Here is a 16,392-nt window from a genome sequence, read left to right on the forward strand (position 1 = left end):
AGAAAAAGTATTTTAGTATTTTTTGATTGTTTTTCAAATAGCTTAATTACATAGCTAAATGTCACGATTAATATTGATCAAAATGCAAGCTTAGAGTATTAGTTTAATAAATTGGTATATTATTGTTAAAAGTAAAGACTTCAAAAAGTGCAAAATGGTTCAGTCCACACAGCTGATTTCACCGCAAATCGCACCTTGCTTACGGTAAGCAAGATGCGGCAATATGTCACAGCCACAGTTAAATAAATTCTGAATTAATTAATTCAATCAACACGGGGTTGGTTAACACAGGGTTGTGCGCGTTCACGGCAAACCTATAAAGACGTGATGTATGGATCATGGAAATCCTGATCAAAATGGCGAAACGGGCCGCATAATTTACCGATCTCGAGCAGAAATTCAAAGTGGACATGATATTGCTATTCAAGGTACTAATTATATTATTTTTCCTCCCTCAGCAACTAAAGAATAAAAATGATGGAAGACAACAGTGTTTGGTGTGTTGTTGTTTTTTTTAATTGAAATGATTTCTGCAAATGTGGTCTCGCATCCTTTGTCCAGCCCTTACATCCAATTACGGAATGTGTTCCTCCTCGAGGAACAGGTCAAAGGGGGGAGGCATCTCTTTGCGCAGAGTGGCTATATTGTGGAGGACGACGCATGCATGATATGCAGCGCAGCGTTCCAAACGCAAAGTACTTCCAGACACGACTCTTGCTATTCTTTTTATTGACGAGTTGAGGCGGAGCCGTCGCACTCGCTGCAGTTGCCATCTTCCATGTTCCCGTGTAGGTGTATATGCTGCCCACGTGACATCTGGAGGAATTGCATCCTCGGTACCTACGGTACTAAGAAAAACGAGTATCGTCACATTTTTTGAATTTTGGTATCAACTTGGTACCGAAGTATCGGTTCTCATGACATCCCTAGTCGGCACAGGGTCAATCAACCTAGAGTTCAGTGTTAACTCTGTTTGTTAAACCTCCGTTCTTGGAATACCCCACTGGCTTCTCCCTCCTCCAGGCATTTGATTTCCTTTGTTCCTTTGTTTGTAACACATGGACTGATCTTCGCATGACCTTTTTTGGTTACTTTCATTTATACTGACTTGCACCACACTTATTTATTATATTTATTTCAAAATAAATTCTTTATTGTTGTTGAAACAGTGTGGTCTCCCCAGTTTATGTTGCATGCATAGAGCCAGCATGTCACGGGATCCTATGAATCATATGGCATCCTAAGTTTGAAAGCAGTTTATTACCCTCATGGTGAAAAATAAACATGCAAAATGGTTTAAAATGAAAAAGCTGATTTATTGTCCATTTGTGTAATTATTAATAGGATTTCCTTTGTAAGAAAAACTCAAAATGGATGTTTTTACACATGAATGATTCAATATAATATTGACTTAGAATTCTTAGTGTGTACAACTAGATTTCTGAAACTTTCATTGTTATGAAAGACAAGTTATTTGGACCAAAAAAACTTAGCTAAATTCAAAGTACTTACTTTGAATTTAGCTGGTACAACTATAACAATTAAGTTGGCACAACTGTGTGATATTTTCTTCAAGTCGTTCATTCGTTCGTTCGTTCGTTCGCATTTCCGGTAGCGGTGAATCATGATTCTCGGTCACTGAGTCGGTCAGACTCGGCTCCTCCCTCGTTCTCGTTCAAACGAATCGTGAATGCACGTTCTCAGCCGAGTCGGTCAGACTCAGCTCCTCCCTTGTTCTCATTCTCAAACGAATCACGATCGTGCAATGGTGCAAACGGTCATCAATCAACACAACATTAACTAAGTTCCTTTTAGCTGAGGAGTGCTTCATGTTCGGAATTGGGATGTTGTTGCCCGGCTGACTCTTGTGACTTCTCAGTCCTCGAGTCTTCACCGCTAAACACAGCCAGTGAACGAACGGCGACTCGCGAGTCAGCGCGACTCAGCGACCAGTGGGTGGAGCTGAGAGTCGAGTTTCGGAGAACGAACGAGACGAACGACGACGAACGAGAGCGGCGAATCAGGTTGGTTTGTTCGTTTTAAGTCGTTCGTTCGAACTGATTTGTTCGCGAACGGGCCACCACTACTTCTCACTAATGCAAGAGAACAACATAGGCAAACAATGGAACATAACCTCAGAATGTCAAATACAAAAGAACTTCAACTACAAAAGAATCACCCTGGATGAGCAACAAAAATCAAACGAGCTGAATGACTTTTACCTCAGATTCGACGGTCAAAACTTCTCTCAGGAGTGTGACAGGGTTTTGCAGTCCCTGCCATACACTGATGACACCTGCTGCCTGGAAGTCGACCCGTCCAGCATCTGCCGTCTCTTTAGTGGAGTACATACGTGCAAGGCCGCAGGCCCTGACGGCCTGCCAGCTTTTTTGCTCAAAAGCTGTGCAGATGAACTAACAACAGCATGGTGTCCAATATTCCAACATTGAACACTCACACAGTTCCAGCTCTGTGGAAGAAGTCAATTATAACTCCAGTGCCAAAAAAGCCCAGTGCCACAGTAAACAATGATTTTCGTCCCGTAGCTCCATACTTTTAGAGAAGCTTAAAGACACGAGTGTAAATACCACCTTGATCAAATGGTTTTATTATTTTTTAACTAATAGAAGACAGCAAGTGAAGGTCAACAGAACACTGTCAGACACCAAACACTGCAACACAGGAGTCCCACAGGGTTGTGTTGTATCACCAACACTGTTTACATTGTACACCAACGATTGTAGGACTGTGCACCCTAACAACTATATGGTGAAATTTGCAGATGATACCGTGCTCCTGAGCCTTCTACAGAAGGATCTGGACCCCTCTGTGTACCAGGATGAGATAGACCTATTTATAAATTGGTGTGACACCAACCACCTTATTTTAAATGTGACCAAAACACAGGAGATGGTTTTGGACCCGAGGCAAGTGACTGACCATGAGCCAGTGGTCATCAAAAATCAGGAAATCACCCAGGTATCCCCATATCAATATTTAGTGGTTCATATTGATAATCTTCTCTGCTGGAAGACACATATTGACAACCTGTGCAACAGACTGCAACAGAGGCTATATTTTTTGCGAAGATTACGATTGTACGGTGTGAGCAGCCACATCATGATGATTTTCTATCGTGCCATTGTAGAGAGCATCATTAGATATGGGATCACCACATGGTTTGGCAACCTAACCGTTAAGCTAAAAAGCAAACAGGTCGGCATGCACAAAACAGCGATGAAAATCGTAGGGAGGAAAGTATACAAGCCTATACAGACCATCTATGAACAGGCAGGTAAGAAAAAAGCAAAGACAATAATCTCTGACTCCCAACACCCACTCTTCCCTGAATACAAAACCCTGCCATCAGGTAGAAGAATCAGCATGCCATTATGAAAATCCAATCGCCTTAAGTTATCATTCGTCCCAGCCTCCATTAAGCTTTTGAACGCAACTTAACGTACAGTCTACCAAGCTCCATGCTGTCGATGTCAAAATGTTGGTTTGTCTGTTTTTTATTGTTTTATTGTTATGTATATGTTATAAAAGCAACAATGCACTGTGCCCAAGGCAAATTTCCCCATGGGGACAATAAAGTTTTACCTACCTACCTAGTAAAAACTTTTCTTTTTTAGCTGGGGGGGGTGTCCCATCAGGACTTCCTGTAGACTGGGTAGCCCCACCCCCATCTGCCGGCGAGTGGAATTCGCCCTGCACATGGGGATGGAAAGGAACATGTTTAATCCTCCTGTTTCCTATCCCAATCCGTTTGGCACCAATCACCAAGCTGGCTTTTTTCACCTGGTGCGCTATTGGCTGGTTAAACACGATGACGACAGAGAAGTGTTGCTGATGCAGCTGTCGCTGCTGTTTTAAATGTTTTCAGGGGCAAGTTTTCTTTGAATTGAATACTGTTGGGAAAAACAGTCTGCCTAGTTACTTGACCAGATAAAATGAGACGAAGAGGTAATAAAGTCTGTCAGCACGAGGGCCTCGGATTTATTGAGTAAAGTAGCAAAGGTAATACTGATTCATAAAGCGTAAGAGATCGAATATTCTACGTCCCCTAACAGTGCTGAGGTCGTCCGGAGCTTCGCCTCCGTGGAGGTTCTGCTTCGGAAGAGCCCCCGTGATCCGGTGCATGTGAAACTTATAGTATCTTTCCTAGCCAGGTGTGTGTGCTAGACTTTGTGTGGGTTATCAAGGGTTCTCTTGTCCTTGAGCCTCCGGGTTGTGTTGTCTTTCTGTGTGATATGTGTGTCCTCGCCATCTAGCTGTGGCAGAGTGTTCTCCACAGACTGACGTTTTGGCTTTCTTTGTCCTTTGTTTTGTTGACTTTGCATGACACTTTTGGTTGCTTACATTTAACTGACTTACACCACACTTCTTTATCATTATCCAATTTAATTCTCTGTTAAAATTATCTTATTACTTTAATAAATTAAAGTAATTTAATTAGTAAAATTCTCTATTATTGTAAAACGGCGTGGTCTCCCCCATTTCATGTTTCATGCAATAGAGCCAGCATGTCACAACTCCTACATGCCCCAGGGTCAGACTGTACTTTGGGCTGGGTGAGGCTGCACACCTGTTTGCATTGGTGATTGATTGTGGACAAGTTAAACCAACCATCACAACACACAATGCGCAAGAGAGCTCTTCTATAGAAACATGGAGCACCAGGTTATGTGTCATTGTCTTCAACCTTTACATAAACTGGTTTTCCAACCTTGTAGCATGATGTTACACAGCATGGACAAAGAAGGAGGAAAGGACAAAGATCCCAATGTTGAAACTTCTGTAAGGTAACCTCTTTTTGATTTTATACTCTTATTTAAATAAAAATACATCCAGTCCAAAGGACTTGGACTAAAGACATTTCTGGTTTCTCCTGTGCTTAACCATCCTTGCTAAAGATATACCCAAAAAAAGCTATAAATAAGAAATAGACCTCATCTTTACTTTTTGGGTGAAATGGTGCGCAAAATAGTTATACTACGAAAGAGTCCTAGGGAGGTAAAGGGCTCTTAACCCGACCATTGGAGAAGAATGATACCTAGTAAGGTTAAGATCTCTAAAGGAGATATTGGACAGAGCTCTGGTTTGGGTCTAGCCTCTAACTCTGGAGTTTGTTCACCACTTACTGACTGAAATCCAATGTCGGAGGGAGCAAGAGTTATAGTGCTTTAAAAGAAACACTTGGATCACACAACAAGTCCAGTACTTCATTTAAAAAATGAACGTTTGGCAAATAAAATATCTTAGTTGAATACTGTGCCGAATTGCAGTCAATATTAAGATTATGAATTTGTCAATGCTACTGGAAAATGAAAGAATGAGCTCACAGAGATCTTTTCAATGTCTCAATATTCAAATGATTCCCAACCTGAACTTTAAAATGTCTTTGTCTCGTCAAAAGGAACCGTTTATAACGAAGCAGAGTAATCTCTTCTGATTATACAACGGTAGGATATAATATGCATATCCAAAGTTCCGCTAATAGGCCCAGATGTTTTTGACTAAAACAAAAGAGCAGCATTTTTCAAATGCTGTAATTTAACCTGCCGGCATATGTTGTCCACAAGACGATGCAGCCAACTGATTTTGAGCTTAAGAAGATGCAAAAATCTGTGTTAAGTTACATTGATTTACCTTTGATAATTTCATATTATAAGCTTCAAGTTCAAGTTCTTTAGTTAAAAATATGTTACATTCAGTTCAAAGTTCATAGAAAAATGAACTTGTTCAATTAACTAGTTCATGCACAACACTGACAGTGGGTTTTACAAAGTAAATAAAACTGTGTCCACAACCAAGGATAGATGTGTATCATACAGCTATTACACCCAGTCCCAGTACACGTTTTGAATTTCCTTTGTTTTAGGTTTAGACTTTTCTGTGAGAATGTGAAAGTGGATCCCTGATTCCGTCTCCTCTAGACAGTTTGGATGCTGTGATAGGAACTTCCCTTGCATGGTGTGACCTCTCTCTTTCTGCTAGTTCCCCTGTGTTTGTCTCTCTGTTATGGGGAGCCATACCCACGAGGGAATTGTGGGTGTGGGGTTTCCACGCTGCCAAGTTCAATAGAAAACCACACAACACAGAGAGCAGTCCAAAGTCAATGGTTATTTATTTAGTGGCTATTTGCATCCAGGGTGGGGGAAATGTAAACTATTTCAGTTAAAGCATAAGCCTTAATCAGTCAGTTTGTCCAGTGTTCAGGGGTCATCGCAAAAAAGGTTCTCATCCAAAGCAGTCGTTACACGATGGGGGTAATCAGGCAGTCCAGGTCAATGGGTAATCAATCCTTTTTGGTCTCTCTCTGGTCGGCCGTACAGGACTCCCAGAAGATTACACCGATACTTTCTGTAGTTTGCCAGCCTCACAAGTGGCAGCCTGCTCTCCCTTTTAACCCCAAGCACACCCCAAGCTTAATGATACTCAAGAAGTCCATGTAAGGCTTTGGGGTGGAGCCAGCGGGCCGCAAGATATCTCTCTTCAATAACCACTCCCCTCAACCCCACCTGCCGTCTGCCACACACCCTCCTGTAACATATTTCAGCCATAATATTCTCCCATAGCCACAATACTGAGTAAACATAACATAAGCTGTAAGACTGCTGCACAACCAGGCAGCAGCTGATCATACATAGATGAAGGGGGCGGGCTTTTAAAGCCACAGAACACGCCCACCTCTACCTGCCTATTTAACTCGGACTCCGCCATTTTAGAATCAGAATCTCTTGGGCGGCGTATCGATTAGATGTAAAGCTTAGAGACGCTCCGCGCGTGTTATATACCATTCCTCTCCTTTTGTTTCATAGACGATAGACAATAGACCAACAACCTTAACCCAATAAAGTGAGTTAAAAGCGATCCTGTCTCGGCGGCCTTTCCTGGACTAAAATATCATAACACTCCCCTTCAGCTTAGACCGGGACGGAGAGGCAGTCCAGCTCCCTAGGGCATCCCTCCTCGAAAGGGCATCGGCATTCCCATGGACTGCCCCTCATGGTTTCTGGAGTCCACTTGATGGTGAGAAATTCCATCACGGTGGAATATTAATGGTCCCACGGCAACATTTTCCAGCTCATATATATGCCTGGGTGTTCCTCACCTCCTTGTAGTTCCGACAAGACTGCCCCACCTCTTTGGGGTGGGACACATCCGTCTGCACCACCTTTGGTTTAGTGAAGTCCAGGGTTACCAGCACAGGTCCCGGAAACAGTGCTCCCTTTTGTTCCTGGAAGGCTTTCTCCGTCTGGGTGGGAAGACGGTCCATGGTCAGATCTGTCAGGGGGCTGCAAATTGGGGAATAGCCCTACCAACGTGTGTCCCTGTTTCTTGTTGAAAAGCCCGTCATGTGAGTGGCAAAAGAGTTTTTGGATTTGGGTGTTTTTTGGAGATCTCCTGCATGGCAACATGGAGCATGTGGAGGAATGTATTCATTTTTTTACAGTTACAAAGGGTTTCACCTCATGCTGTTTTCCCCCTCCCTGCCAGAGCCTAGTCTCTGACCCCCACTGCCATGGTAGTTGATGACACCTTTTTGCTGCCCTCATGCCCCTCCCTGCCCCCCAACTTGTGGAGACCCAAAAGAAACGGCAAGAAGAAAGCGACTGACCAATCAAGCGGGCATAACAAGGAAGAAAGCAACAAGGAAACAAGGAAAGTGTGGGTTGTCAGACTCAACACCAACACACATTTCAACTCAACAAATGAAGCCATAGCCATAACCCCTTCAAACAAGTGTAACCTGCCCAACCTGATAACATACACAATAGAGTGACCACCATCAAGCACCAAGTGAGTGTGAGTGACATCGAGGAAGAGCAAGATCGTGGACAAAGAAGGAGTAAAGGACCTAGAACCCAATGTTACATTTTTTCTTCTTCATGTAAGACTCTGAAAACTTCTGTTAATAATAATAGGTAATCCCTTTTGATTTTTATACTTTACGTCACTTTTTCACATTTATAAAGTTAGAATTCGATTTTTAATCAAAGTCTTGAATCTACTGTATATCTACATCCTAAATCGACATTTTAATCATTATATTTAAATCTAAATGGTAAATCTGAAAGAAATTAAAACAACAATTGACAAGAAAACTGACAAGACGTTAGTCGTGCGTATGTTCAGAACTAGACCATAGGTTAAGAATGTATATGCCAGATCCCCTAACAGATTCCCTAGAAAGCCACATGCCTTTTATCGAAGTATGGATTCACAAAATACGATACAGTATTTTCTTGTTATTATATGATATACTATTTATCTGATGAATGTGAATCAACTGCATTTTACATTTTCAAGTAACCCACACAGAATTTGACCAATATATATTTCTTATGTTTTTATTGGGTGGCAGTAGGGGTGCCCCCCCAATCATATTATTATTATTACTCTGGAGGTCAGTGTGTGTGTGTGCGTGTGTGTGCAATAGTTACATAATACAACATTGTAATTAGTGAGCATAGGTCAAATTGTAGCATTTGTTATCCTAAATTATATTTGTCTATTACAACTTGCAAACTTGAAATATACCATAATGATAGTACGTCTATGAATTGATACAGCACTTTTGATAAGGCACTCAACACGGTTTGCATATTGAGTTTTTGGGGGGATATCAACCTCCTCCTCTACCAGTGTGCAGCACCCACCTGGGTGATGCACGTCCATACGCCATCAACCTCACCAAACACTGGCTATCACAGTGGAGAGGTGAGGTAATGACGGCGATGATCAGCATATATATTTTCTACGGCGTGTGTAAACTTTGCGAGCAGGCATAAACCAAAATGATATCGCAGCCCTCACGCACAGCAGATACACCAATTTGTCATCCGTCCACACCTCTAAAAGTTGTATGTTTTAGATTTCAAGGCTACTAATCAATGCTGCGATCAGCGTCACTTTAAACTGGACCTCTCTCCTCATCTTCCTCAGACCCTGAGCTGACACACAGTTTCAATATTTTTTAGCTCCAGAACTGCAGCGACACCTGCTTTGCATTGAGAGATCAATGTGTATACATAACCAAGTCTTGGATTAGTGTAAATTATCAACCGGTATGCAGTAAAACCTGTCCCCCATCCTTGCAAGGAACTGCTAGACTGGGTTGCCCCGCCCATTCTTCCTGCACAAGGGTCTGGAGAAGAGCAATACATTTCTTTCTAGTTTCGATAGGTGCGGGAGCCAGTGGCGGATTTAGCAAATTGGGGGCCCAAGGCGAAGATATGTATGGGGCCCACCTCATCCGATCTTTAAAAGAGAACAGAGAAAAAAAATGTACAGACTGATGGTGGATAGGCAGGTATGCCAGCCCTGTTTATTATTATTTTTACGATCAAATCAATATTAGTATAACAGCAAGACAAGTAGTTAGGGTAAACCCCCACAAACAGTCATATAGGCCTACTTAGTAAAACATCACAAACATATACTTGCAAATATTGCCAAGAGGAATAATTGACTTTGTATATGTGAGGTTGCAATTGGCATTGCACTTTTGATTGAACATATCAAACAAACATATATATATATATATATATATATATATATATATATATATATATATAAGAAAAATAGAGAGAGACAATAGCCGTAAAAAAGTGTGTCATCTTAGCCAGCATTGCCAAATACTTATCGACATCTTTTCGCTTTTTTTTTATTTGAGCCGCTTGGCGCGTTTAGACTCGTCTTGCTTCGTCTCTGTTTGTGTACAAAAAAAAATATATATATATATATATTTTTTTTTTTTTTTTTTTTGAGGTTGGTTGGGGCCCCCCCTAATATGGGGGCCCCAAGCGGCCGCCTACCTATGCCTCTATGGTAAGACCGCCACTGGCAGGAGCCAATCACCAAGCTGGCTTTTCCCCCTGGCGCACTATTGGCTGGTTTATCACAATAATGACGGCAAGCAGCCAATTGCGTACCGAGTCAATTTAACTCAGCCCACTGATCACGCCTCTTGTGCTGAAGAAAATGAAGGCAGCTTCCCCAGATAAACATACAATCTACGATTGAGCTTGGTCTGGCAATAGCCAGGCTAAGGAACTGCATGTCCCAGGCGCATTTTGCGCATATCTACTTTGCTTTACCGATAACTTTTTTAGTGCCTTAGTTGTGAGAGAAATGTGAGAGATAAATTATGTTAGAACAGGATAACATTACGATCACAACCAACCAACCACAACCACGGGTGTAGAAGGAAAACAGACATAGAGCAGGGATCTCTTAAGACTCAGCCGACACCTTTGACGACAGAATGAAAACGTAGGTGGATCTGTGAGAAGTGCTGTGTTTTGACAGCTGTTTTCTTTTCTTTTTTTTCTGTGCCTCTCATATTTTTACCGGCATGTATGAACTGTCTGTGAGGTAATGTCTTTTAATAAAAATGCATCCAGTCTCCAGTCTCTTGGAGTAAAGACATTTCTGTGCTTAACCACCCTCGCTAAAGACAAACCCCCAAAAATGCTATAGCCTACATAAGATATAGACCTCATCTTTACTATTGGAATGAAACATACTGGATTGTGCACAAAATACAAATACTATGAAAGAGTCCCAGGGAGGTAAGGCCTCTTACCCCGACCGTTGGAGAAGAATGATACCTAGTAAGGTTAAATAAGAATAAGTTGATCGGCCGATCACTGATCACGTGTTTAGAGTGTATATCTGCAGATAATGGTCGATGGCTCACTAAAAATAACGTAACAAATATGATTATTTTGTTACGAGATAGGTCCGGGATAAGTATGGGTGGACATTAAACTGCCTACTCCTCAGGATAGACAGTGGTGGGTTACTGTACAAATCACTGGCACTACTGCCCCCTAGTGGTCAGATGTAAGTATTCCACTCTACAACATAATATATGAAAGTTTTGTTTTGAATCTGTCTCTCCTCTCTCTATGTTTAAGTGTTAACAAACCCCAGGACTACTACTGCCACAATGTTGAAAGCGGAATATGAAGCGGTAGTTAACCATGGGAGGCTGAGGGGGATCATCATGTGTCGATATCGTGCCAAATATGCTCTCATCTTCCTTCTCCTCGCACTCTCTGGTCTCATGTTCCTGCTGCGTAACATTCTCACTCTGGAGGTTAGTGTTGCATCGGTCATTGTTTGTGTGTGATAAAGTAACATTTTGTTTAATACAACATTGGAAAATTCCCTAGTAACTCAGTGGGCCTAGGACAAAAAAACTATTGGTGATCCTTTATTATATTTTTTATCACAGCTTGTCCAAACCGAGGGCAGACGCAGACTAGTTTTTCAAGACTACTTCTTAACGACGTGGTCACTTTAAACTAGGGGTGTGAACGGTTACAAAAAATTGTAAACGGTTACACGACCCCTTTTTTTTCGTGTACACGGTTAACCGTTTTTTTTTTGTTGTTTTTTAAGTGGACCGCAGTCGCGCTATTGAGAATGAGGAGTCACGTGATTTTTGGGAAGGGGAGGGGAGGGGTTTGAGCCCGTCCGCCATGATGGCATCCACGGCTATCGGTTGCCAGGGGCAACGTTGTCAGAGCGGCATAGAGACATGAGGAAATACGCAACATAGAGACGCAGGAGACATTACGAGATAGAAATAAATGGAGAAGAATAAGGCGAAGGAAAAGGGTCCTAGTGAAAATGCAGAGAACACAAGAAGACATTAGAAACCATTATAGTCAATGTAGGCTATTCCACTGGATACGGCAGCGGCACGGCACGGAACCAAACCGGCACTACTTTGTTTTAAGTTGCAGGTGTCGTGCCAGAAGTTGATTTTTGCCAGAAACTGATTTCCGGTCCGCGGGAGCGCGCACGGTCTGTTAAAGTTGTGTTTCTGCCTCAAAATGGCTTGATATCACTCAGCAAAGTAATACTGACAAGATTTGATGTCAACCAGTGCTTGAATAATGTGTAAAGGGCCATTACAGGGCCATTACAATGTAAAAATCAGCGGACCGGAAATCAGTTTCTGGCAAAAATCAGTTTCTGGCAAAAATCAACTTCTGGCACGTCGTGCCAGAAGTTGATTTTTGCCAGAAACTGATTTCCGGTCCGCGGGAGCGCGCACTGTCTGTTAAAGTTGTGTTTCTGCCTCAAAATGGCTTGATATCACTCAGCAAAGTAATACTGACAAGATTTGATGTCAACCAGTGCTTGAATAATGTGTAAAGGGCCATTACAATGTAAAAATCAGCGGACCGGAAATCAGTTTCTGGCAAAAATCAACTTCTGGCACGACACCGGTTCGCAGCCGTGTCTCACAACACATGCACAGCCATTCAGTTTATGATCTTTATTCATTAATTGCGCCGCGGCCGAACTGACGCGGATATTCTCTGATATTATGTAAGCATAAGCACCGCGGAAACCACTGCTGTCAAAAGACGCTGATCCATTGACGCGAGTTGCTCTAGTTCTACCTCCACGGCCCTGCAGCGTGCAATTAGCGGACAAGATTGTCCTATAGTGTGTGGTGTTCCGTCTTGTGTTCGAATCTCATGTATTTGTATTTACGATCGGAGAGCAAGAAATGGGCTGAGATTCTCTTTATGTGTGTGGTGTACATCCGACTCAAAAATCACATAAGATTAAACATCTTGTAGTGTGGGACAACTGCGTTGTCCATTTAGGGAACCTGACAAACTGTAACCCACTGTTCTAATGGTTTCCTCGACGATCGTGTGAGGCATTGAAGCAGTTTTTAACGCAGCAGTTATTTCCAGGCATTGTTAAAACAGTACAGAATTTCAACAACCTCCTCAGCTAGCAGCTACCGTGTCAACAATAACGCAAAGCTCAGCTGCACTCGGAGGGGCGTACCTTCCAACATGGCGGAAAGGGGGGGGGGGGGGGGGGGAGTGAAACTTACGTGTTACATGACGTAATACACGGTGGTCAGTTACCCAACATTTATCACGTGCATTTCTTAGTGCATTAACGTTGTCAAAGTGGAACATTTGTAGCTTTATTAATCTCTAAATAAATAGTACATGTTAATTTTGATTGAAGATTTTGATTTATTTTATTTTTTTTCGGTTTTCGTTTACTGATTTTTCCTAAACGGTTATGATTTACTAACCGGTTACACGTGTACACGTGTACCCGTTCACATCCCTACTTTAAACCAAACCTCTCTTCTCGTCCTCCTCAGAACATGGGCTGGCACAGAGTGTCAATGCTTTTTCAGCACCAGAACAGCAGCAGCACCGCCTTCGCCCAGAAGAGGCCCCTCCCTCCGTTACGGAGGGAGGGGTTTGGTACGGAGGCTCCGTACCAAACCCACACCTTCTGCAGCCACCTGGGCCCGGAGCCCACCCCAGACGAAGCCCTGGAGGATCGCTACCTCCTCAAAGCCATCGCCTGGCCCAAGCTCCCCGCCCGCCCCGCCCCTGCGCCCCTCGACCTGACCAGCGACCCTGTTCACAGCCTGGTCACCATCCTGCCCTCAAAGGACCTGAGGGAGTGGCATGTTGGGGACCAGCTGGAGGCTCTGGTCCAGATGCACGACTTCCAGGGCAGTCCCAAGCGCCACGGCGGGGACTTCCTGGTGGCCCGGCTGCACTGCCCGGTGCTGGGGGCCGGGGTGGCGGGCCAGGTAGTGGATCACCTCAATGGCTCCTACTCAGCACTGTTTCCCCTGCTGTGGGGGGGCGAGGCCCAGGTGCAGATCACCATGGTGCACTCCAGTGAGGCCGTGGCCGTGCTGCAGCGGCTCCGGGAGCAGCGGCCAAACCGGGTCTTCTTCCAGAGTCTGTTCCGCTCTGGCAAGCTGTCCGAGACCACCACGTGCATCCCGTGCCTGCCGCCTGATTCCCCACAGAAACCACTGTGCAACTACACAAACCTCCACACAGGGGAGCCCTGGTACTGCTTGAAGCCTAAGCTGCTGAGCTGTGACACCAGGATCAACCACGCCATGGGAGGCTATGAGAATCCCCTCTTCACCAACAAAGAAGCGCTGCTCTTTCAGAGGTCTGGTGCTGTATTATACTTTTCTCGTTCATTTCGATTATAACTTTGGAAAATTTGTTTTATCCTTGTTTGTTTCCTTATCCTTGTTTTTTTTTATCACAGCCGTATAAACATCAAAGTTATCATCCATGCGTCAGGACCTGATCGGATCAACGTGCTTCCTCAGAAGATAGGTACACAGTCATTGCTGCTACAGTTTATGGAGGTTGATTATGTGGTGGTGGTGCCCAGTTTTATGTATTTCTTTTGACATTTCTTGTCATACTCATATCCCAGATGGACCACAGTTAGAAAGCAGCACCATCAAAGCAGAGCCGGTCAAGTACACCCCTTCTGGCTATTACTACCAAGGCACTTGGAGGTCCTTCGATGGAACTTCTGTTCGCCAGTTTAACGACTCCTCGTCCATCACGCAGTGCCTGACTGGCAAGGTGATCCACATGTACGGAGACTCCACGATGAGGCAGTGGTTTGAGTACCTCAGCGCTTTCATACCAGGTAAGCACTGACACCTTATCTCCGTTCACACAAAGCTCTGACTCTTATTCATGTCCCATTGTTAATTTCGTTTGCGTGTTCTTTCGGTCTCTCCTTCAAATCAGATTTCAACCTGCACCGTTCAAAGAGGGTGGGACCCTTGATGGCGGTGGACTTTAAACACAACATCTTGATGAACTACCGCTGTCACGGTCCGCCCATCAGAATCCTCCCCGTCAGCACCAGCGAGCTACGCTACGTTGCCAATGAGCTGGACGGCCTGGCCGGAGGCCCCGACACCGTGGTGGTCTTCAGCATCTGGGCCCACTTCACATCCTTCCCCATTGAGGTCTACATACGCCGCATGCGGCATATCCGCCAGGCGCTAGTACGTCTCCTGGACCGGGGCCCCGGAACCCTCGTGATAATCCGCTCGGCCAACTTTGTGGCAATGAACCCAGGGATGAGCATGCACAGCAGCGACTGGTTCTCGCTGCAGATCGACAAGGTTCTCAGGACCATGTTCATGGGCCTGGGTGTTGTGTTTGTGGATGCCTGGGAGATGACCTTAGCCCATCATAGTCCCCACAACATCCACCCGCCCCCGCCCATCATCAAGAACATGGTGAATCTCATCCTGTCTCACGTGTGTCCTGACAAGAAGAAGAACTAATGGCAAAGAAAGAAGGTGGGGGAAGTAGTGGATTCAGATACATGTGATTGAGGAGCAGGTAGGCGTTAAGCACCTTGCTCAAGGATGCCTACAGGTAGACTCAGGACATGGGAGATCGAACCCAGTATCTATCGACACCCTAGCCAGTACAGTTTGGTCCCCCAGTTGACAAACCGAATGAGCATCACTTGGTCTTTTCTAGTAACCTCCGGTTGTTTGTTCACAATTTACATTGTAAGATCTCCCCTTCAGTTAAAATATCAGATTATGTTTCAAATGTAATCTCTAATCCTGAAGATGTATGTTGCCCAAGGCAACCATGTATAATATTTCAGATGTAAAATGTATGTCATGGTTCATTATTTCATCACTATCTTCTTTTACTCACCAATGTGTACAATGATTGAACTGATTGGTTGTTGGTTTCAAGGAAGCTGTCATTCACCGTACATTCAAACTGCAGTGTTGGCTTTAACAGTCATCGCTGCTTGGGTCATTTGAGGAAGTAGTTCTGTCAAACTCAACGTGTACGACATAACACCGGGTTTTACATAGTAAATAAGACTGTATCCACAAACAAGGACAGATGTGTACCACCCAGTCCCAGTACACTGGTTTTGAATTTCCTTTGTTTTATGTTTAGGCTTGTCTGTGAGAATGTGAAAACGCATCCCTGAATCTGTCTCCTCTATACATTTTGGAGGCTGTGATAGGAACTTCCCTTGAATGGTGTGACGACTCTCTGTCTGCTGGTTCCCCTGTGTTTGCCTCTCTGGTATTGGGATCCAGTGGGCGGGGCTGAGAGTCTGTCACTCTCTCTCTCTCTCTCTCTCTCTCTCTCTCTCTCTCTCTCTCTCTCTCTCTCTCTCTCTCTCTCTCTCTCTCTCTCTCTCTCTCTCTCTCTCTCTCTCTCTCTCTCTCTCTCTCTCTCTCTCTCTCTCTCTCTCTCTCTCTCTCGCCGTGGCTGATTGGCTTAAGGTTTGATTTGTTACAGTTTTGTCCCTTAAGGTTTGGGGTCTTTTTGGTTTGGCTTTATGTTTGGTCTTGTGTTCACACTGCACAACACAGCACAGCACATGTTCCACTCAACCGTTCACTACACACACCACTGGCTATACAGACTTCATGTTACATTCTTATGCATTTTATATGAATTAATATTACTTTAAACCTTGACCATGACCTTGGTCGTAATACAAGGGAACTAATCTTCAAAATGCCATTGATTCAATAAAGGTGGATGCACATATCATGGAATGTCA

The 16,392-nt window shown here is 43.8% G+C and overlaps 1 protein-coding gene across 1 annotated transcript; it reads left to right on the forward strand.

The window, feature by feature from the left end:
* Positions 1 to 10,960: 10,960 nt before the first annotated feature.
* LOC311365325 (NXPE family member 3-like) lies at positions 10,961 to 15,130 on the forward strand (the record flags this gene model as incomplete). The annotated part of the gene is made up of 5 exons (XM_084484838.1): positions 10,961 to 11,110; positions 13,160 to 13,980; positions 14,083 to 14,153; positions 14,257 to 14,478; positions 14,583 to 15,130. 5 exons carry the CDS (start codon positions 10,961 to 10,963, stop codon positions 15,128 to 15,130), a joined length of 1,812 nt encoding a protein of 603 aa, XP_084340964.1.
* Positions 15,131 to 16,392: the final 1,262 nt, after the last annotated feature.

This window comes from Micromesistius poutassou (genome assembly GCF_964030765.1).
Source record: "Micromesistius poutassou genome assembly, chromosome: 20".
Taxonomy (NCBI): Eukaryota; Metazoa; Chordata; class Actinopteri; order Gadiformes; family Gadidae; genus Micromesistius; species Micromesistius poutassou.